The 23,450-nt window shown below is 41.5% G+C and overlaps 2 protein-coding genes across 2 annotated transcripts in view; one reads left to right on the plus strand and one right to left on the minus strand.

Annotated features, from left to right (window-relative positions):
* The window catches only part of LOC109624444 (RNA polymerase II elongation factor ELL), a 27,774-nt gene extending 14,427 nt beyond the window's left edge, over positions 1–13,347 (minus strand). Inside the window, exons 1-2 of the mRNA XM_020079101.2 lie at positions 13,189–13,347; positions 9,797–9,844 (exon numbers count right to left, since the gene is read on the minus strand). Coding sequence (XP_019934660.2) covers positions 9,797–9,844; positions 13,189–13,326 — 186 coding nt within the window. The 5' untranslated portion in view covers positions 13,327–13,347. The remainder of the gene's footprint in view (positions 1–9,796; positions 9,845–13,188) is intronic.
* fkbp16 (FKBP prolyl isomerase 16) overlaps positions 13,085–23,450 on the plus strand; it is a 27,828-nt gene continuing 17,462 nt past the window's right edge. The window contains exons 1-4 of the mRNA XM_020079102.2: positions 13,085–13,231; positions 16,014–16,572; positions 16,774–16,943; positions 17,488–17,576. Of these exons, the coding sequence (XP_019934661.1) occupies positions 16,110–16,572; positions 16,774–16,943; positions 17,488–17,576 (722 nt within the window). The 5' untranslated portion in view covers positions 13,085–13,231; positions 16,014–16,109. The remainder of the gene's footprint in view (positions 13,232–16,013; positions 16,573–16,773; positions 16,944–17,487; positions 17,577–23,450) is intronic.

The raw sequence follows: 23,450 nt of genomic DNA on the forward strand, positions 1-23,450 counted from the left end.
GAGGCAGAGCCATGCATATGTCTGCTTTGGGTTTTTAAACTAATTAGGAACAATCACTCAAAAGAGCATCAAAGTGAGCGTGGAGAAGAGGCGAGCCATGTCCTCAGGGCCTATTACTTTTAAATGAGAAAGTAGTAGCCGCGTTGACCAAAATTACAAGTCACAAAAAGCAGCATGCAGAATAAATGCATTTGAATTTGTTTTTAAAGTGAAAGCCCTGCTAAACAAAGCCCAGCAAATACAAGTGCATATTTACACATTTAGCATTGCAATACCGCCACCACGTCTCCTCTTTCAGTCGATGACAGCGGTATGGGCCCCCTTCAGCCATGCATTATTTTTGCTTGTCACCCCCATCCATGCCACTGTGCACACTTCACATTCTGATTCTAATCAATGTCACTCAGGTCAGACTGTTCAGGGGTCGCCCCCCATTTTATTCACAGCTTCCTTCTCAAGCTTCATAACCGTCATTTAACCCATTTGCTCCCAGCGCCTGACTTCCAGAGGAGGAGCCTCTCTGTCTCACCGCGGGATCACAAATGTAGCCATCAAAGTGTTGAACAAAAACAACTCAGCTTGGTAGTTTGAAACTACCTAACCATCTAGCTTAGCTTTGTAAGAAGAAGTGAATACAAGTGAGGAAAACTTGCCTAGCTTTGTCTGATACTAACAAAAATCTCAAAAGCTATCCCTATCTCATTTGTTTAATCCACACAAAGCCAAAATGCCCCAAATTACTGTCCTACTGTGCTATGTAACTGCTGATAAACAGTGGCTGCTATGAGATAGCAGATGATGCTATAAGACAGTGTAATGTTCAACAAACTGAGTCAGTAAAGCTGCTTTCAGTCACACACTGGAGTCCGGACATTTTATTGAAATTTGCCAGATGGACTCCGGACATTTTTTGGAACACTACTGCCAGTCCCCTACTAAAATGTCTGGAAAAGTCTGCCAGTGTGACAATATCACAGAAAAGTGTCCAGATAATTCCCAGTGAAATAGTAGGCATATTGGTGATGTTTCAAACATGCACAGGATGCAAAAGTGAAAAAACAAGTAAATAATTATAAATATCTCAGGAGGAGCCATACTAATAGAACAGACCAACAAAGATGTTGGAAAGACACAAGATTCAAGAGCTTCAGGTGACAAGGGCTGATGACAGTGTCGATGTGCTGTAAACAGAAACTCTGTTCTACCCAGACACATCTTCTTGCCTAAATGTTCTGGACATTTTTCCATTGTTTTGAATACGCCTGACCCGGACAATCTCCTGCTACACTCTTCATACGATAAAGGAAACCTCTGGGAAATGTTTGGAAATTTGAAAACGGCTCAACTGAGTAACTGAAATGTAATATCTCTCCTAAGTTTCATTATATTAGCTATTGTTAGCCACCATATGGTACTGATCATACTATACCAGTAGCAAAGCCTCCTCTAAACTTTTGAGAGTTTTATTTTAAATGCTACATATATAGACTGGCTTTGATAGTCAAAATAAGATCTATGTGAGCTGTTAAACAAGGGGCAGGATTCTTTGGTTAAAATGTGTCATGTTTTAAATGAGATATTATTTTATCCCTGGCTGTGGTGAAACACTGTTGTTTACTTTAGTTTGAGAATCTTTTCCTACTCTGCAATCAATCCTTTGATAGATAATGCCATTGCTTTGTTTCACTTTAGGTAATGTCCATGATCACATTACCCAGTCAGTCATTGACATTTTCGCAGCACACAAACATCAAAAAGAACTAACTCAACAACTTTTCCATAGCCAGACCAGAAGGTTACAGATGACGGCTTTTAGCGGTGACTAATCATCACAGCCAATTTTATGTCCTTTTCATCATCATCCCACCAAGAGGCCTGATGAAATTAACTATGAGGCATGATGTGCTCAGTCAGTGACACAACTTGTGCCAAAAGGACTGTGATCCTGGAGCTTCTGTCACTCAAGCAGTAGGTGTAGATTTACATAGAGACGCTGACTCATAGACCTCTCTACATGGAGCTTATCCCCTGAGGTTCAGTGTGTGTGTGTGTGTGTGTGTGTGTGTTTTACTGCTTCTTCTTTTTTTAGGAGGAGAAAGCTTCACAACTACCAGAGGTCACATGCAGGAATCAAGGTCAAAAATCCCTCAAGTTACACTGCTAGATGTTATACCTACATTCAAATAATATTTATATGCACATTGATCATTCTGGCACAAAATGAGACAAAACTTATAGTAAGCTAAATGCTATCAAAGAATGCCCCAAAACGTATTCTTTTAATTTAGAAAAATACAACAATATAATCGTGTATATATATTTAAATCTCTTATAATTTGAATTTGCTACTCCTGCAGAGACAACTATTAACTCCAAATTATTTGTCCAGCTGGGTATGAGGGGAATAATTAATTTAATTGCTTATGCTCCATAGTATTTTAATTATGATTGTATGCTGCATTTAATCTTATGATTATTAGTAAGAGAAAGGCTTAATGGGGTATTATCATCATAGTGTGCTATTAAAATGAACACGTGTCAGTTAATGAAATCGTGCAACGTCATGAACACACAGCAGTGAGAGATGTGGGCACTAATGCTTCTCATTACAATGGTATGAATAAGGCCGTTGGACAGTTACAGTCAGAGCCACATGGCAGAACAGCAATCCTTAGCACCTTGTCAGTGCAGACCCCCATGGAGCGTACAGGCTGATACAATAACTGCCTCTGTGGCCTTGGCCCAGCCACATCTGCTCCTCCAGGCCCTGGGTGTTTGGAGATGTCAAATACTTTCAAGCTGTTGTAAGGTGTGAACTGGACTGGAACAGAAAATCCCAGCAGGGGGCTCAGCGTTTGAACAAGGACAAAAGGCTGTATCGGTGACGTCCTTAGCAAAACTTTATCTTTTTAACACCATCAGTGTGTTAAAAACTGAGGTTAAACAGAGTTCATAGTGCTTCTATTTTGTGAGGCAGGAGAAATAACTTTAAAAGTGCAAACCAAACATCTGCTTGGAAAGATGAGCCTATAGTTTCTTTCTGTGTCTCTCTTTCTCTTTGCTCTGCAGACGAAAGCAAGAAGGCAGGGTTCCCAGCTCTGGTATTTGGCATGGCAGAACTGGGATGGAAGCAGGCGCCTGGATATGTGATTTACTCTCAAGTCTTTGCCTCTTGCCTCTGTCTCTGACAGTAGTTACCATTGTCTTCTCATCTGAGCCTACTCAGCCATAGCTGCTCTACGAGCTGCCCGTCTTTTGTTCTAGCTTCTTCCCCCACAAAGCTGAGTGCAATGGCCCGTCGGCCCGCCTGGATTATTCATGAACAGCAGGGACGTGTGGCTGTGTGTGTTGGGGGGTATTGGGGGTTTGGGTGTGTGTGTGCGTGTGTATGGAGGGGAGGGGGGTCGGCAGTGGCTCCCAGTAGAGCCACTACATGAGGGGTTGTCCTAAATTGTCTTCCTTTAGGAATGTGCAGCTCAGTCGAGAGGAGAGGGTAGGATTCCCCTGACTAGAGCAAGTGTATTTGTCCCCGATTCACCCTTTATTTCTGTTGCAAATTTGACCTCATGCATCACATAACAGACTCTACAAGTTGAGGTTTCAGCCTGAGAGAGGACAACGTCAAACTGTCAGCCATGTTCTAGTGTCACATGCTGTCAAGCAAGTGCAGCGATGTTGACAAACCTTGTCTCAGGGAAACACGGGGGTCAAATTTAATTTTCCCCTTTGGCTGTCCTCAAGCTTCACACAGTGTGATTTTAAGATTCCACTGTGACTCATTGGTGAAAAACGAAGACATCACCTCTTATGCTTCAAATTATGCTTTTAGTAGGCCTGCGTGAATGCTGTAGTGGCTGTGCTGGAGGATCTATTCATTGAGGGGGGTTGGTAGAGACAGGAAAAAGCAAAAGAAAGAAGAGAGGGGGGGGTTGGGGACTGACAGGGGTTGGGGATATGGGGATGGGCAACTGTCGAGCATCCCCCAAGGATAGTGGCTGTTATGCCAAGCAGAATCTCTTTTTTCTCCAAAGAGCATGGGGGCTAATCTGTCAACCTTAACAAACACTCTCTTTCTCCCCCACCCCTCTTTACTGTAAGTGCCTTCCTCTTCATACACAGAGGGATGGAGACACCACTCAAAAGCCCACAGTTACATTGTAATTAAGTGGTAGGCCGGTGTTTTCTGTCAATGTAATATGCAAAGAAAATTCTAATAATCAGTTTTACACTCGGATTGTGTTGTCCTGGAGGTATAGTCTCTTTTAATCCCTGTCTAATTTGCATAGGATGGTGTTGGGAAACTGCCTTTGCACGTTGGCCATTAGGGTTTAGATGCATTGACACCACCAATGTGTTCTGTTGATTCCTCTGCTGCTTCTCTGTAGCAACCCCACAAAGCGCCGGGAGCTCTGCACTCTCTCCCATCATTGGACTTTTCTCCCCACGCAAGTGTGCAAGTCGGTAATCCTTTAACAATTCACAGATTGTGCATTGGAAAGTTATGTCCAAACCTGATTAACTCGCAGGGAAACTTTAACAGAGAGGGGGAAATCCAAAACATGCACTGAGACGTGATGTGTAAAATCAGGTTGCTCGGCCTGAGAAGAGGTAAGTCAAATAACACAATGAACTCGCTTGAGCTGTCAAACTAATTTCAACGCCACAGTGTACATAACGACAGGGATCATAGATTAAGAGTTTTTATGTGCAGTGAGATCTCTGCTGTTTATGAAATACTTGATCAGGAAATTTGGTGACTTTAAAAATCTGCTTGCCATTATGTTTGCTATCCAGGGACATTATTCTTAATGCCTCCGACTTGGTTATTTTATCTGGGAGGAAACAGCTGTTCTACAAAAAATTGAGTGGAAATGGTCTTTTTTATCCTTTTTTTATCTTCTACCTTCTTTCTTATAAAGATTACAGAACCCTGTTAAATCTCTCCGTCTCTAGATTAAACAATAGCTCTCTGGTTTTGTTTTGAAGCTCTTGGGTTTAAGCTTGAAACGCTCCTCACCACTGCACATGCACAGACACACTGCCTGTGTTTATTTACACTGTCTGTGTTGTTCATATCCTGTTTTTCTGCATTTTTAAATCCAAGGAAGAAAAATGTCCGAGGCCAGAACCAACACTATATGAAATATTCCTCATGAAAAACATTGTCCTAGCTTTACAATACCAATTGACCTATTGGGTAAATTAATAATTCATTACTCAGCAGTTTTACACAGTGATTAAAAGTCAGAAGTAATTTAAAGGTCAACAACCTTATAATCATCAGGACTATTTAAGACCTTACTGATGCATGATTTGAACATCTTTAGTTTGTGAAATGTGGCTTTATTACCTGTGCCAAAGAGGTGTGAATCATTTGTGTATTTGTAACCAGTAATTAACTACTGCACCATTTTCCATGAATTTGTTGGAGGGGAGTGGGAAGGCGAGAGAAAGAACCCATTTAATGTTGCTGCAGATCCAGCAGTTTTTGTGATAGGGCATTTTCGTTGATTTCCTGACAAATAATTCATGGATGTTGATGAAATACAACAAAAGAATTTGAATGTGATATCAGAAGGGATTGTTGTGCCTTGGTGGTGGTATAAACTCCATTGAACCCTGTTCTCTTATATATATATATTATATATGTTATATACTGGTACTGGTTTCTTAGAAAAGCGAGAGAGGGGAGAACGCGTGAATAATAATTAGTATTATGTATTTCCATTTTTGCTCCTGATTACAACACCAGAGCAAAACACAACTCTGCTGAGTTTCACTGACATGACTGAAATGACTTTCAGTCATCCACTGAAGTCGTGTCCGAGTGAGACGCTCCGCAGTTTCTGCAGGCTTTCCTTGCCTGGCCTCCTAAAAGTCCGTAGAAATCCAGGAGCAGTGGATGTAAGAACACAGTAGGGGATCCCCAAATCGATTCACCACGAGTATGTGGGGGCGAAAATGAAAAAAATAAAACAAATATCTCCTGGTGAATAAATGGGGAGACACACGTAGAAGACACCAACAAAGATGTCTAGAGAGTTTTTGCACAAACTGCACTGTGTGTGTGTGAACGTGTCTGTGCAGAGAACCTCCCGCTGTGTTGTGCATGTGTGAAAGGCAAACTGCGGGTAAACTCTGTAGCCAATTCTCCGGATTTTACCCACAGGTCATGTCTGAAAACGGCTCGAATTTCTAATCCTGTCAAATTCGCATTTTTAAAATACTTTTATTGGTCACACTGCCTGACCAGTATGTGCCCTCAATGTCTGATCTTATCCAGCACTCTGGTAACCATAAAATACTCCCACAGTCACCGTGGCATCCTTCAAGATCCCTTGTCTCAAGCTAAAGAACTCGCAGAGTAATGAGAGAGGAGCTAACTGAAGAAAATGCCGTTAACTGTAGGATCTCATGAGGCTTGTTCCTAAAATATACTGTATGATCTAAAAAATCCTAAGGCCAAGTGCCTCTGCATAAACACAGAGTGCCTCAGAGGAGCACAGCGCACACAGACTTTGCCTTGCTTAACACATCTGGATGAATAGAGCGGCGTGTGCCCTTTCAGTAACACGTGGGACAACGCTCCCTCTCACTGCTATGCCACTGGGAGAGGACAGCTCTCAAACCACATTCCTGTTATTGTTATTCTAATTAGCTCCCAGAAAAAAAGGAAGAAGAATATGACGTGCGCAAACGTGCGAAAACACACAAACACACACACGCACACACACTTCCATAGTGCAAAAGCTTATTTGCAGTGTGAACAGGAGGCGGGGGTGGGGGTACAGTCAGAGCAGCCGTGTGTGAGGTAGAGGCCCTGATGTCTCCTAAAAGGATTCAGCCAAGTCATGGGGCGAAATGGCACAATAATCAAGAGAGCGAGGCGAGGGGGAGCTGGGGGGGGGGGGGGGGGGGGGCCTAGCCTTCACACACAGTCGTCGTGAGAATATCTTTGAGAGCACCTCTACATTTCCCCCTCGTCCCATCACTGCTGCCTTTATGTGACAGCTGTGCACATAAAAACAGCCATAAACAAAAACAATTACACTGAAAACTGCAATTTAACATTTATGAACTGAGGAGGAAATGAAACCGATGTCACACCTGACACAGCATACAGTATTCAAATGTAATGTCCGTGTTTACTAGCCCAATATTACACCAATAAAACCTGCATTCAGTGGTACAAAAAAACATGTTGAGCCACTCAATGGTATGTCACAATTTTGCAATGAGACACTTGAGATAAAGCGTTCACTAGAGAGCAAGTGGAACGATCAACAAAAAGAAGAATGCAAAGTATGTGCTTTAAAATAAGAGCATTTGGGTTGAGTGGATAAAAGCTTTTACCCAATCTATATACCACCTATAACAAATAAAAAGTAACACAAGTTTGAAATCTTACTGAATAGACATCAATCTTGCCAACAAGCAGGTAGCATCGCCTGCCCTAAAGGAAAATAAGCACTAAGATGTGAAATTCCAGGCCATGGGAACTGAGAGCAGCTCCCAAAATATTCCTTAATCCTCACTGATGATTTCAAAGTAATCCACAATCAAATATCCTTTCAGCTTTGAGCTTTATAAAATGTATTAAGTAAGTATCCCCCTGCTTCTTCTACTTCTTTATAGTTGCATCACCATCAACTCCACAAGAAATTCTCAGTAGTTATTTACCAAACCAATTCATTTTCTTCCTGTATCATGCTATATGATTGGCGATGGCATCCTTTTTAAATAAGCTCTTACGTAAGTTTCACTGCTGCCTCCAACATTCGTTTCGGAAGAATCTGGGAGCTTGTGTCTTTCGCATGATTACAAGCTTGGCAGACAATTTACAATAGTACCACTAAATGCCGCAGGGTCAGAGAGAAAGGCGGCCCAAAACCTCAGCGTGCTATTTCTCGATAGGAGCCCTGGCCCCTGATACCGCTGAGCCCTGGAGTGATGCCAGGACAGTGATTTGAAGAATTCCTCTGGTTTTTGTGGCCCTGGATGTGCCCCTTTACATGAGATGTGACATGAACCAGCGAGAGGAAAGATCAGAAAAAAGCAGTTGCAGCTTCTGTGATCGGGCTCTACAGCTGGCAACTGTCAATGGACACAGACCTCCTCACTCGTGACACATGACCTCTTGAACCTCACACTGCTTATAGGGAAGGGGCGAACTCCGGCAAAGCACTTATTCAAGAAATAATAAATAGCACCTACATCTGTGACTGTAACCCTCCAACCTGGAGACACAGATACTGGTTATCCCCTCGGTCTGTTGTGTGCCAGACTGCCATGTTCGCCAACATCCTCCCCCCACTAACGGCTTAATCTGGCTTCCCCCACCACCAGTGGTTGCAGCTACCTCATTAATGCCCAATCGTCCAGCTCGGGGACTATTGTCAGAGGGGGAGGGAGCCCATGCTTGAATTCCGCAAAGCAATTTGAATATGTAATGTGGTAGCTAAGATACTATCACAAATCCTATTCTGTGATTAAAGCACACTTAAATTGCACTCACTAACATTGCTTTACAGAAACTCTCCTATAAGCAGGTTAACCTGCAGCTTGTTTTATGGATGTTTCATTACAGCGTAGATTAGTTTTTGTAGTAGACACGTTCTGCATGTTTTCCTGGATGAAAATTCCACAGCTCCTGTATAATTTCTGTCTTTTAAATCTTTCCTGTCCGCACAGAGACAACAGGCTTGAAGACATGGGGGCTCCCCGGGGTTCGCCAATTCCCCCACCTCCTCCCCCTCACCGAACAAAGCCTCCCCAGTTGCGAGCCTGACCCAGTAACCTGGCTAGCAGCCTGGGGGTATAGAGTACCCTGTCTTAGGGCTTCCAGTGCTCGTGTGAGCGCACAGGGCCAGCATTTGTGTACAGTCACTTTCGTCAATGCAATCGGCTCTTGCGGGGATTAGAACCGCTCCTTTTAGACAGAGCTGATTGTGTGGTAAATGTGTAGTAGCCTAGCAGGCAGAGCCAGGGAGGTTGTAATAGTGGCTGGGCTAATCTGGCTAGACACAGGCATCTTTCTTTACAGCCGCTTCACAGGAATGCCCCTTTAGTTGTTACTGCCAAGAGACTTTGTAGATCATGTACTCATCGCTGTATATGCAGTTCTGCCTATTTGACACATCATAATATCACTGAGCACATTTGAGGCTGGACATGGACAGTAACACATAGTATTGACCCAATTCTGAATAAAACATCATTTTGATTATATTTGTTTAGGTGTTATTAGACTATTCCATTCATATTCCTATTTACATGTTAGACGATCGTCTGATTGTTACTAACTTTATGTCCTACTGCTGGTTTAAACTGGAACACAGCACATGCAACGTCAAGCAGTTGGTAACTGCCAAAAGTTTTGATTGAATTACTGCTTATTCCCAGTATGACCTTATTCTGGTTAAGGTGATCAGACAATGCTGTTTGCATTGGTTAATATTTTCAGGTTAATATTGGAATATTGCTGTCCATGTCACAGGGTCTATTGACGACTTTCCCTCAGCACTCTGGGCTCTGGCAAAGTAAAAGCTACCCATGTTCTCCATGTGGACCCCTGTATCTTTCCGTTTCAATAACGAGTGACTGACATTAAAATCATCCTGACATTAGCAAACGAACAAGGCCGAGCTATTTGCCGATGCATGCAAGTGCTCAATGGCTGCTCGAGAATCAAATAAGATGTGCAGAGCAACTGTCACAAGTGCTCTCCACAGTAAATCAGAACTAATTAGAGCATTCAATTTCTGAGGCATTAGGGAAAGTATGCAAAACATCTTACCCCCTGGCTCCCCTTGAAGCAGATCGCAGGCTGAGTTGATAGTGATGCCTGAGGAGGAAGAGAGAGAGAAATGAATCAGAAATGGTGTTCATTAGTCAAACGGACGTCTCATATGTTAGTGAAAATGTAATGCCATTGTTCCGGCTCTGCTCCACGGATTCTTCTAGATAGCAGACAAATGTTTCTCATTAAAGGCCAAAACACTATAATTACCATTTCCCATCAGGCTTTGCCTTAATGAATTACTATGATATTTCTATAATATTAAGTCTAAAGTTCAAGGGCTTGTTGCTGCAATCTGCAGAGAAATGTGAGTGATTGACCCATAGCCAACAGAAAACGTCATGTCAGTCCTCTGTGTGTGTGTGTTTCAGCTCATTTCTAAACAGATGAAATGAAAAACATTTACCAAGAGAAAGACAAAGCTCCTTCTGAAACCATTTCTCTTCCTTTAAAAATGTGCTTTTCATAAGCCCTCAGTGCTGCAGTTTGTAAAAACTGCTCTGCTCTCCAAGACCACAGTGTACCTGGCTTAAACTCATAAACGTCATATTGTTTCCTTCCCCCGATCGATACAAAAATATAAAAATCATAAAAAGGGTATGGGCTTGAGGCAACGTGATACATGGTTCAGCTGTACAGCTGTGCCTGTGACTGACAGTGCTCTCAATTTATTATTAATGATTTTGGGAAATGCCGTCTCTATCGAGGAGCATTGCTGTGATTTTCTTCATCATCCATTAGCTTTTAATATCTTATGGGATATTAAATATTAAAGCACATAACAATAGTTATATGTTACAAACACAACTGTGGGCCCAAATAAATCTAGTTATTTGTCGGAATGTGGCTTGATTATTTTCAAATAGGTTTATCATTCTTTGAGCTGAAAGAGTTTCAATCTCTATGGCACCCATGATGGAAGCTTTGTAAACTGTAACTAACAACACTGAAACATAATTTACTAATACTTTGTAGATTAAGTGATGAGCAATTAATGAGAATTTCCGTTTAGGGTTTGAGAGAAATCCATCTGGCTGGTGATTATCCTCCTCCCCGAGAGCATTTTGATTTCAGTGCTTTAAAAACAACTTGCCTATAACATGATGATTCATGAGAGATTAAGAAACACATGTGTTAATGAATCGGTTCTGAAGGTTTTTCACTGCATTATCATAAATAAAGAAGAGGGTAAACAATAGCCAAATTGATTTTTATTACAGCCCAGCAATCCAAAGATTGTTATTAATGGATAATAGATGATGAGGAAAGCATTAGTAAATGATTAACCATTACCAACCATTAACAATATGAGAAAAGGATATGCGTTGATTAATTTAATTTGTCCATCAACATAACATTTCTTTATAATTTTCCTCACAAACTCAACTTGAATGAATTGGGTTCAAAGTTTGTATATGAATATTGTTGTTTCTATCTATTTGTGTGGTAGGGAAATTATTGTATTAATTTATTAATATTTTTTAACTATAAGTTGATCATGTTACATGGGAACTGTTATGATAATCAATTTATCTTTTTTGTTTTGGGGGAAAGTGACACGGCTAAAGTCTACAACAGTAAATGAAACATCTTTAGGTTCTGGGTATGTGTGCGTCGCCTCAGTCATTAGTATTTATTCATATACAAATCAATGAAGGGCAATTTATCTTTATTTATCTTCTCTTTTATTGTGGAATTATGGAAGTCAATATTTTGGTTCTGTGGACGTTTTACAATTTGTTGTTCCAGAATTAAAAGTCTGAATTGGGAAAGAAACCTTTTTAGTTTTCAGCACCTGATAAATGCAATAAATATCAAGCAGATTATCATGAACAGAGTTGAAAGCTTTGATACAATCTTTTGAGTCCAGGTTGTCTGTGTTTAAGTTTTATATGATCAAGTTTTACTGTTATTAATCTACGTGTTTGTCTGCTAATTACTTTTACTGCTGAAACTATGTTGCTGCCCCTCTTGGCCAGGTCTCCCTCGTATGAGAGATGTTTAATCTCAGACAGGGACTAACCTGGTTAAATAAAGGCTAATGAAAATAATCTAAACTAATTGGGACTGAGGTATCTTTCAATATTGTCTCACATTGTATCAGCAGCTACATCTACAGTCTGACATAATACAATTGTATATCTTAGAATGAGTTTACATTATAGCTCTCCTCAATGACACCACAGACAAAAAAGCCACAAATATATCAGATGTAGTCACAGAAACTCTTTCAGGTGGAGGCTGCTGAATGAGGACACATTCTCACACCGTGGTGAGAGTGCAGAGGAGAGTGTGGTCTTTGACTTGGAAAACTTTTAGCAGTATAACCTCTGCTGCTCTGCCTGCTTGGCTGGCTGGCTAACTGGCTGCTTTGGCTGGGAGGAAGCAGTCAGACTGTGTGAGCTCCATAGAGTTGACTCTGCTTCAGCAGTGGAGCTCCAGAGCTGGGCGGACTTCCAGGCGTGCAAAGGGCAAAAAACAATAATACACAAGAGCTGAGCAACAACTTGCTCCGATCTAGCTGGCTGCCACTGAACCCCCCCACTCCTACACCCAGCTCTCCGTCCTGTTGTGGCCCAAATACACTCATTTGTTTTGACGGCTCAGACCAAAAAAAAAAGCAAATGAGGCTTGTGCAGCCATAACTAAGAGACTAACTGTCTTATCAAGCCTTGCTCTGGGAGAAAGGATAGACTAAATGATCCTGGTCTAATAATGGACCATAAAAAGCAATAAAACAGTCTTCAGATCCAGAGCAGACGAATGATTCCCCTCACAGCTTCTTCATTAATTTATTCCCCAGAGCAGAAAAAAACAGCTCTTTAAAAAAAAAAAAAAATACATCCAGTGACTGACAATAATCTGCGTTCACCAACAATCTCAATAATGCATTTCAGATGTATTGTATGAGTAGAAAACAGGAGGGGTTTAAAGCTCGGGGCATAATCACTAACCTCTGTCATTTGGGAACTTTAATACCTTTTGGGTTTTCGGGAAATTGCGCTTCTGGTAAACAAGCAGACGATTTCAATTCACCACAGCCCCCCCCCCTTTCCCCTGCTTTAGGTAAAACCTCACTCAGGAGAGTTTAAATGGAAATAAAGTCTCTTAATGACAGACACGCTGAGGTCTGATTTCTATTGTAGCACAGCCAGAACAAACCAGCCTACGATTACCAGACACCGACGCGTCTGTCGATGTCGGTCCAGAGTCTACTCAAGAGTTACAACTTTACTTTCTACTGACAACAACAACAACCGCGGCTGCAGGGGGGACGGGACACGGCTCCCGGAGTTGGGAAGGACAAGAAAGGAAATGCAAACAAAAACAAGAAAATAGAAAACACGCTCGCATCAGCTGTGAAGTGGAAGTCGCTCGTGTTTTCCTACCTTGAGGTTCTGGAAGGCTTCCAGGGTGCGGATGGCAGTGTCGGTGAGTTTGACGTGGTACAGCGTCTGATTGGGGCTGTTTTTGTTGATTCTGCCACAGGAGAGTCCATAACGATGCTCCTGTCTCAGCGCTGCCATTTCTACTACTGAGGGCTACTGCTGACATCCAGCCTGACGTGACGGAGAGGGCGGGGCTAGAGACACGCGCACACATACACACACAGACATATACACACAGACATATACACGTACAAACACACACGCACACACACACACACACATACACACACACACACACACACACAGACATACACACACACACACGCGTTTGTACTTCTATCTTAGTGAGGACAGCCATTGACATAATGCATTTAACCCTAAAACCAAGTCACACAGCCCATTGAGAAGTGAGGACCAGTCAAAATGTCCTTTGTAGAGTCTATGCTTAAAATGGTCCTCACAAAGATATAAGAACAGGAACACCCACTCTCACTCTCTCTTTAGTTGTGAGGACAAATGTTTTGGCATAATGCATTCCCTAGCCCCTATATTCGAACTTAAACATCACAACTAAATGACAACCTTAACCTGAACCTAGTTCCAAAACCAAGTCTTAACCCTCAAACAAGCTTTTAAATTTGCAAGGAACAGTAAAATGTCCTCATAACGTCAAAATGTAAAAACCTTATCTAGCCTTAACCCTGACCAACTCATACCTAACTCTAATCACAATTCACATCTGACCTTTAACTTTAACCAGCACCTCAGAAATGAAGTGTTGCCTCTTTAGGAACGGGCTTTGTTCCCCATGAGGTCCAATACTGGAAAAAGGTTTTAAAGAAGAAACAAAATGAGTACACACACACACACACAGACATTTCTTTTAGCTTTCCAGGTCACACTCTTTGGCCATTTGTGCTGCCAGAGTTTCCAGCCTGTATTTATCTCATGTTTGATCTATTTTCGCTCTGGGTCACGTCCAACTCACCCTCCTCCTGCTGGATTTCAGTAAACACACTGTATGTAGTTTGGAGCACACAGACGAGGAAGTTCAACTACGAACAAGACAAACTTATGAATGAGGACATTTTCATAACAACATTCATTTGTGTAGTGCAGTATATTCAAAAGTAGAACAGAATAAAAGTGGGCTATACTTTAAGTACAGATATTTCCAAGCAGGGTAGTCATGTAAGGATAAAAAAATAAGACAAATATGACACATGAATTAATTTAATCTTGGTGGAAAACATGCTTTGACTGTGGATTATAGATCGTCCTCACAGTCCATAAAGAAGTGTTTGTTTACAATGTGGTGAGGAGGATGTTGATGTATTGATTTCATATTAGTCTAGATCTGCTTCTGCGGTGTTGATGTTTCTTCCGGGATTGGAGAAATGACTCAGACACTCTTGGCTTGACAGTCAAATATTTAATAAATGACATGGTATTTGATATTTTTGTACTTTGGGTAAAAGGTGAAGTGATCAATAACGTTGCATTCGTGCATCAGTATAACAATTGGATAATGTTCTGTGCTACTGCTGAGAATGATACACTCATAACTTCTACTGAAGCTATGACAACAGGCTTGTGACATTTTAATCCATGTTACCTCAACTTTTTATCATTATATCACCTTCTCTGAATAAGTTGATGTCTTAATGAACCCTAACATTTGTTTTTTTAGCACGACTTCAGCCGTTTGATCAATAACAGAACAGAACCTATTTGCATGAAACTTTGTACAGAGGTGGGGTATGACCCAAGAAAGACATTTTGAAGAAAATCTGGGTAAATAGGTTGATCAAATATTGACCCATTTACCAACGACCCAATTTTCTTGAACATGGTAAAATACCGCGTAAGCCTTGGTGGAGGTAAATACTCTATTTCATGATGCATTGCTTTGACATTAATAAATCTTGTTTGATGCTTGGGCATGACATTAAACCTACACTTGAATATACTAAACTAAACTTAACTAGAATGGGTCTAGTTCACATACCTCCACCAGTGCCCTAATAAACAATATCTAAATCAGCTAGATTCAGATTTTAATTTGCAGTCACACTAAATTGTTTGCAGATATCAATTAAATATGCCTTTTATGAAGTTCTGAGAAATCAACAAAAATATTGAAAAATGCCCTATGTTATCAAGTTTTAAATGAAATTGGTGGAATAGTTTTTGCGAACAAACATAACTCTTTGGTGGAGGTAATTATGCAAATATATAAAATGTGTTTCCTTCACAAAGTTCACAGCATAAACACAGTATACTGTATGTAATCTGTAATTCACTGTCAGTGTTACAGCCTGTGTTTTTCACTCAGTGTTGTGGAACTTCTTAAAAAGTAAAAATAAACACATCACAACAAAATTCAAAGCAAATTACATTGGAGCTTGTGTCTCCTGAGATCTTAGTGGTAGATTGCATTCATGGAAACTGCGTTATGGGACACGACGGTGAAGTCATTAAGAAGATTACAGACGTTCTGGCAGATTAGGTTTTTCTCTTCTAATCCTGCAGATTACCACTGCACAAGCCTGCTGGCTGAGAGTGCTTCGTTGCGCTGCACAGTTTCTTTGCATTGATCATTTTTCGTTGCTGCCATATCAGTGGACCACATAGACTAAGAGGGACACAAGCAGGAGACGGAGGAGGTCAAAGTGCAGCAGAACTGCGGAAACTACATAGCTGCAGGCGGGAAAAAAACCTAGATAAAGCCAGGATTTAGGGATGCATTCTGAGTTGGATTTAATGAAACACAGCATGGCTTTTTGTAAATATTACATCATGGAGATATTTTTTTGTTTTTACAGAGTGTAGCTTGCAGGGATTGGTTCAAAACAGACCTACGGACTTACACCTAAGTGGAAGATTGGCTTGACAAGGAGAATTATATCTTTTGGAGACTAATGCAGATGGTGTCCATCGCTCTCTGTAGTGAAATGGAGAAAGAGCCATGTTGCGAGGAGCATAAAGACCCAGCAGTGGAGCCGACAGAGCCTGAGGTAAGAGAGGCCATTTCAGAGATCTCTGACAAGAGGAGCCACAGCGAGCTGCCCTGTGGGCCTGCAGAGGAAGGAGAGGGGCTACGAAGGAAAGAGCAGACTGAAACAGAGAGCCATACAGAACCGAATAAAAGCACTGAGATAAAAAGCCCCTGTGACGGTGGAGAGCCAGAATGCAGAGAAAAGAGGAAACTGACAAAAACTAACAGCTGGAAGATGGTTCGATTTCAAGACCCATCAGAAGGGGACGATGTATTGGAGAAGGACACCTCGGCAGAGAGTCTCTTTCCAGGCTATGCCACGGAGGAGTGGACTTCCTCGACCTTTGAGAAGCTGTTCATGGCAGAAAACTGGCAGGACATCACAGGTCAGGATACGTCAGTGAACATCACATCTCATGCACAGACACACATGTTAGACTTGAAAAGTCATAAAATTTTGATTTAAGAAGAAAAGTGACCAGAGTTCAACCATAGTTTGTTTGTGGCTGTCTGAGCTTGTGTTTACTAACTACTAGCAGATTAATACAGCTTCCTCCTGCACAACCTTTTCTTCTCTCCACACGCAGAGGACCGGCTGTTAAGGAAGAAGGTGCTGGAGCCTGCTGCCCCACTTGTCCCGTGCCCCACCTGGGGCCAGGAGGTGGCTATAAAGATGCAGTGTGTCCTGGAGGACCGCACTGTGGTAGAGAAAGACCGCAAGCTCGTCTTTGTTATCGGCGAGGGAGATGTAAACCAGGTGACAGCTTTGAACCCTTCATTTTAATCAGTTTTCTTAAGTGTAGAGCGTCTATATCACATCATGGGTCAGCAGTAATCAGTAGAGACTATGAAACTTGGAAAAGAAGACAAAGGTAACCACACTAACATCAACAGACATCAAAATGACAAAACAACTACTTGTGAATCATAAACCAAAGTCATGGAGAATAATGTTTTGTACCAATTTTCATGAAAATCAGTCTACTAGCTGTTGGACCAAAAAGGCAAAGCTTAGAATGCCATCAAAGTCAATAAGGTGCATCCTCTGGGAACCACAAACATGTACAAACAATGCTCAAACAGTTCATCTTGTAGTTGTTGAGATATTTCAGTCTGGACAACAGTAGAAGAACCCACTGAAAAAAACAATAAACATACAAATCCTCAAATACTGGCTAATAAGCAGGTTTCGTCAGTCAAGGACACTGAACTGTGCAAAACAAATGCTGAAATGAATTTTGTGGACAGGTATATAAATTAGGTATGCGTTAAATGACACGTTGTAATTTGTACACCTGTAGGCCCTGGAGGAGTGCGTCATGTCCATGCAGAGGGGTGAGATCACACTGCTGCTGGCAGATTCACTGTATGCCTATGGACTTTTGGGAAGGTAAGGACACCCCAGCTATTTTTCTTTTATCTTAAACTTCTCAATCAACAACCATGTTGAGGCAGAATCGAGACTTGGCCGCTTATGTTCCTCTTCAGTCTGAGTGTAATCTCAGTAAGTAAGCCCATGCCGGCCTCTGGTACCTGTTGCTGTAGGAGCAGCTTGGTTATCCAGGGGTAGCAGGGTTAATGAACCATAAACAGAAGCAGATGGCTTCGTCCTAACACCATTCATGGGCAGCCTATCAATGGTGTGTTTGTAACCTCCCAACCTATGGGAGGAGACCACTCATATTACGGCCAATGGCTTAGGTGTATAACCTTTACACCATTACAGAGCCAGAATAAACACGGCAGAGATTGGTGTGTTGCTGCTGAAAACCCATTGTTTATACTTTTGATGTTTACTTAAGATAACTTGAGCATGTGAGAATGAGACATTAATGCAGCACAGTGATTTCGACGAGATTGTTATATACAAAAGTGACATTAAAGATATTTAAGGGGAAAAGATTGTGGCAAGACTACAGACCAAAATTTATAAAGAAAAATGTGTGTAATGGGATTTAATTTGTTTGCGGGTGAATTATCTCATTGGAAATCATTTCCTGTAGTTTTGACTGCTGCCACTGTATGAGGTTTTGGAAAGCTGGTAATGTGCTGTATAGTAAGCTATTTCATGCACATGAAAATTGTGACATTAATGTAATTCTGAAAGTGATACTCTCTGCCAGTGTTTATTTAAGTCCACACCCCCATTAAAGCTAATTAAACATTACTAGGTTGTTTCACTCATACTGTCTGGAGTCATGTGTGCTGTGTGATTAGACTTAATCAACCAGAGTAATTTTCTTGAGAATACAGTCATATCAAAAATTGCCACTCAGCTTCATACAGAGCTGAACAAAGTGATGCATAAAAACACTGCTGACAACATAATGTTCTGATGGTCTGAATATTTGTTTACAACATAATTTCCGATGTACTGAGCCGTGTTGTGAAAGCATTCTTTTTTTTCAGTGGATGCACTTTACAGTTTCAGTCTCTTCTGTGCACTGTAGTGTGTGAGGTCTAGTTTTTATCATGGAGCTCTATGAAGGGGGGATGCTGGGACATGGAGTGGGAGAGGTGAGAACAAGGAGTCTCTGCTGAGGTCTTGTCTGGAGTCTCACCCTCTGTCGTGTGCAGAGATGGAGGCACTGAGAAAAAAAAGGGGGGGGGGGCAGCGGGAGGTTAGTTAATGATTGTTTTGATGCAGTTGATTAGTGTTGAGTGCTATGAAGTCAGATTCTGCAGCAGCGTAACACAGACAATCAGCAGCAGCTCTTTAAAATAGATTCCCTCAGATTTTCTCTTGGCTAAATACAATTGTTGACGATTTGGTATGAAAATCAGTAATTTTAAAAAGTAAAACACCGTTTCACAAACTGAACTAAAGTTACTCCAGCAGCTGGGTCATCCATAGGTAAAACAGACCATCAACGGTCTCAGCTGAGAGACCTTTAATGGAATAGTTTGACTTTTTGGGCAAGATGCTCATTTATTTTCTTTAAACAGGAGTCAGATGAGAGGTTTGATACTGTACTCATAACCTCTACACAAAATATGAAGCTACCACCAACATGCGGCGAGCTTAGTGTTTAGACATGGGAACACTATGGCACTCAGCAGTCTCCATTCTGTTTCCAGTCTTTGTGCTAAGCGAAGTGTCTGCTGGTTGTAGCTTCATATTTACCCAACGTAAATGGTATTAATCTTGTTATCAACCTTTAGCAATATGTGTTTTTCTATTTCTTTAACAACACACATGAGTACCTTGTCATTCTTCTCTGGGTAAACTCATCTGTATAACCTGCCTGTTCAGGTCTATCACAGAAGTATTCAGTACAATGAAATATTTGGACATGTAAACAGACAAAATAACAAGCACAGAGAGGCATCATGTTTCAGAATAGATCTGACTCATTGTTCTGTGCCATAAAAATGACAGAAACACAACGAGAGGAAATCTCATTAGCCTCTCTCTGTTTTCGGGGAGATGCATTGATTGAACTCTGTCAGTCGCCTGTTGCAAACAGTGCCACTAAGTGCACTTCACAGTTATTTATCAGAACAGAGGGCAGAGCTGGTCAGACAGTGTGATTCACCACAGCGCAGTGGAGTGGTCTGCAGCTCGATGCTTCAGCGTCTGATGTGACGGGATAATTATAATGAAACCAATGGGGAAAGTGTTCTGTATTTACCTGTTTGATTATAAGGGACAAGCCGGTCTGGACTAAATCGACTATAAGAAACGATGACAATTTTGAAAAGCGTTGGTGAGCCTTTGAAAGCAGGGATGACGAAATGCACTTGCCTTTCCAAAGAACAACAGCATGCGTCAAAACTATTCCCCACTGAGTCACCGTGCTAAGTCAGAGATGTACTCTGTTACCCTCAGTCAGCAGGTCATTATCAGAGAAATGTTGGAACTAACATCTGCTGATTTCTGGACAGGCACAACTTTAACACTCACAAACCCTCAAGAGGCCAGAGGGAGTCTGCCTCATAAGGTCTGCACAATCCCAAAGTCAACAATATTCAACTGGCAGCTGCTTTATTTACGTCTCAACAAAACTAAACTTGCAAAACAAGAAACCACAGTGAAATGAGCCTGCACCACTTTGAATATATACAGCACATGCATGTACAGTATGTCTTTCTGTGTGAAACACCACACAACACAAAAAAACCTTTACTCTGGTGTGAAATGGGGCGCTGTAAGGTTACATTGGCCCGGGTTCAAAAAACCAACAGAAGCTTATACTCTGTCCCTGGCAGGGAAGGCGTTGCCTTACTTTTACTCTTGGCACGACTGAGAACTACCCCAGTGGCACATCTTGAAATGGAATTAATTAGACCATTGGGACGTGTCATAGTTGAATTAATAGTTTTACTCTCAGTCCAGATGGACAGTGTCAGCCAGTTAACCATGCAACTGTTGCATCTATGTGTCATGAGGGGATTGTGTGCTATTTATGATTAATACTGTGAGCAGTTGTCATGCACAAAAAAAACCAAACATTGTTTTCCTACATGTTACTTGATGTAAACAAAAAGGCCACATGCAAGAATTTTAAGATGGTTGGGACACAACTGCCATGGGACTTCCAGTGCTGTCACCCAAGCACTACTGGAACATTTCATTGCACCTGTAAAGCTCAGGACTAAAGGAAGTGGGAAGTTTTTTCTTTTCTGTGACGCTCTCAAGAAACCGGTAAGTGGAATTAAAGCAGGCCAAGCCGTTAGCCCCCACCAACAGGCACAATTTCAACAGGCACTGCACGAGTACTAAACAAATAACCTTTAATGGAACAGTATAGAGACTGTGGAGACACACCAGATGGGCTATCATTGTCAGTTTCTGAAGGGAAAAACTTGAAAAACAAGTCCACCATGCAGGAGAGAGAGGAATCTCCCTCTCTCTGACCTCAGGGGAAGTGAGGTTGTCGGCTGCTCCAGCTTTGATTAAACCAGGGGAGGCTGGAACGAGTTGACTGAAGCCTCAGTCATGGGAAAGCACTCTAACATTTGCGGTGATGATTGATAGTTATTGCACAATATTCGCTGCCAGTTGCTTGCTGTGCAATTTTATCTGAACTTGTGTTTTCTTGTTCCAGGATGTCATAACGTCATGGTAAAAATGTAGCTTCTGTGTGAAGTGTGAGTGTTGGTACATCAGGGTGGGTGCGATGCTCGGTTTTGTGATCTAATTTTAATATGCACCAATTATATACAGATATAATGCAACATAAAATACTTAGATAGGGCCCTGGAGTTTTTTATTGTTCAACGGATCACCAAACCTTATCAAGGCCGAGAAAAGCACTTAAAAGAAGGTCACTAAAGGAGAACGCCACCGATTTTATACATCGAAGTCTGTTTAAAGTTCCTGCTGAGCACTTCTACATGCTTGAAAAAAGTTGTATTAATTTTTTATGTCTCCCAGAGGGAGCCACGTGACATCTGAAAGATGGCCTCAAGTCATAAAAGTATTAGTCGAAGCTGAAGACCACTAGTTTGAAAATAAAAAGATCTGCCAGTGTGAAAGTTCTCTGTAGCCCATTTTGCTACTAGCATAACAAACAAGAATATCCAGATGAACTGTTGGTGTCCTAGTTGCATTGTGGGTAACACAAACCAAACCACAAATAAAAAACTGGTGAAAAAAGGGGCCAAAATTTAGTCCGACCCAAATGGTATCATCATTCTGAGACAAACTGAACCATGGTTCTTGGATTGTTTGGAGTTTTGGACTAATTACTTGCATCACAGTTGCCCAGGTTCGCAGGATTACTTGCAGTCTTGATGATACAATGTTTGAACAACATTCTAACATTCTTGTATTCCAACTAGTTTTGAGTACTACAGTTGGTGATACTGGCAGTCACAGTGGCAAAGAAGTTCACAAAATGAACCAATTAGTTCTATTCATTGGAAAGACTACCTGTTTAATTGAAAACATGCCAACATTAGATGCACACCTGTCTATGCATGTCAATATCACACACAATGTTTTATCCATACAAGGGTGTTGTGAGATCACAGTTTTAACTTGTAGGGCATCAAATCTAATTGTTGAATAAAATATTCAAACGCAGCCTTTTGTAATAATTATGTTTGACACATAACATCAAAGATTACTCAGCAACGGCAGATAACATGCATTAACCAATGAAAGGTCTTCTTGGGAATGCGCTCAAAGGGAATCTTTGTTGACATCCTTGAAGCAGTTGGCAAGTGTGGTAGCGTTGTCTCCCGAAGCCTAGGAAACACGCCCATATCCAACGAGGAATGCAGCTGAAAAAAGGTAACAGTGACATTTCTCCAGCAGAGAGTCTCACAGAATAAAGTGTTGACATGTGAAGGTGACAATCCAGAGTTGGGATCAAAGGAGTCAAGTCTGACGATGAGTGAGGATACTTGTAGGTGCAGCATCTTTTGACAGACATGACAAATATCAGTAACTTATCATGTCACTGCTCAGCATGTGTGCTGCATGAACTAAAACCACAGATTCAGGCACCTTATAATTGTGAGTGATTTTTCTTCCTCTTCTTGTGAACCAATATCTCTCCTTATCACCCAATATAACATGACTCAACCAAAAACTGGCAGTTCCTCTTTTCACTGACAGGTACTGTGACTCACTCACCATCGTCCTCCTCATGCCCCGATACGTAAGCATGTCTGCCGATAAATCCGTGAGGTGGGGTTACCATTTGCGTTGAGGGTGGTGTGACTCAATCTGCATGAACCACCTGGGTCAAATTAATAATGTGACCTTTGAGACGCTGCTCTCTGGAGAGCACGGTGGAGAATCCAAACCATTCTTCCCCAAACTCGTGTTCCTCCTCAGTGGAACGTGAAATGCTTTTAAATGATTTACTGTTTGTTATCAGAGAAGGTTGACAGTAACGTGAACTCTTGGCTGTGTGGTCACGTGACCTAAACAAGTTTGACTGTAGCCCTCAGGTGCTGCGTTGTCTCTTTCATGACACAGAAACGATGCAGCAGGCTGACTAGAAACCACACCCAGACCTCACGCTGCAGGAGCAGACCAGCCACCATCGACAGCTGTAGCATGCTGCAGATAAGATCTGGTCAACTCTCAATGAGCACACGCTCTTCTGTTTGCCCAACCAGTGCCGCATTAAAGCTGCGTGTGTTGACCTTCAGCGAAAAAAGAAATTTACAAATTAAACCTGAGTGATAATAGACTTTTTGTTTTGCCCCTGAAAAATATATGGTTTGGTGCCAAAGCAGCATTTTGCCACTCCAACCAGTGTTTAAACTGTGCCTGTCCCTCATCTAATCTCCCAGGATGTTTACCTTT

The sequence above is a fragment of the Paralichthys olivaceus genome, chromosome 7, assembly GCF_024713975.1.
Source record: "Paralichthys olivaceus isolate ysfri-2021 chromosome 7, ASM2471397v2, whole genome shotgun sequence".
Lineage (NCBI taxonomy): Eukaryota > Metazoa > Chordata > Actinopteri > Pleuronectiformes > Paralichthyidae > Paralichthys > Paralichthys olivaceus.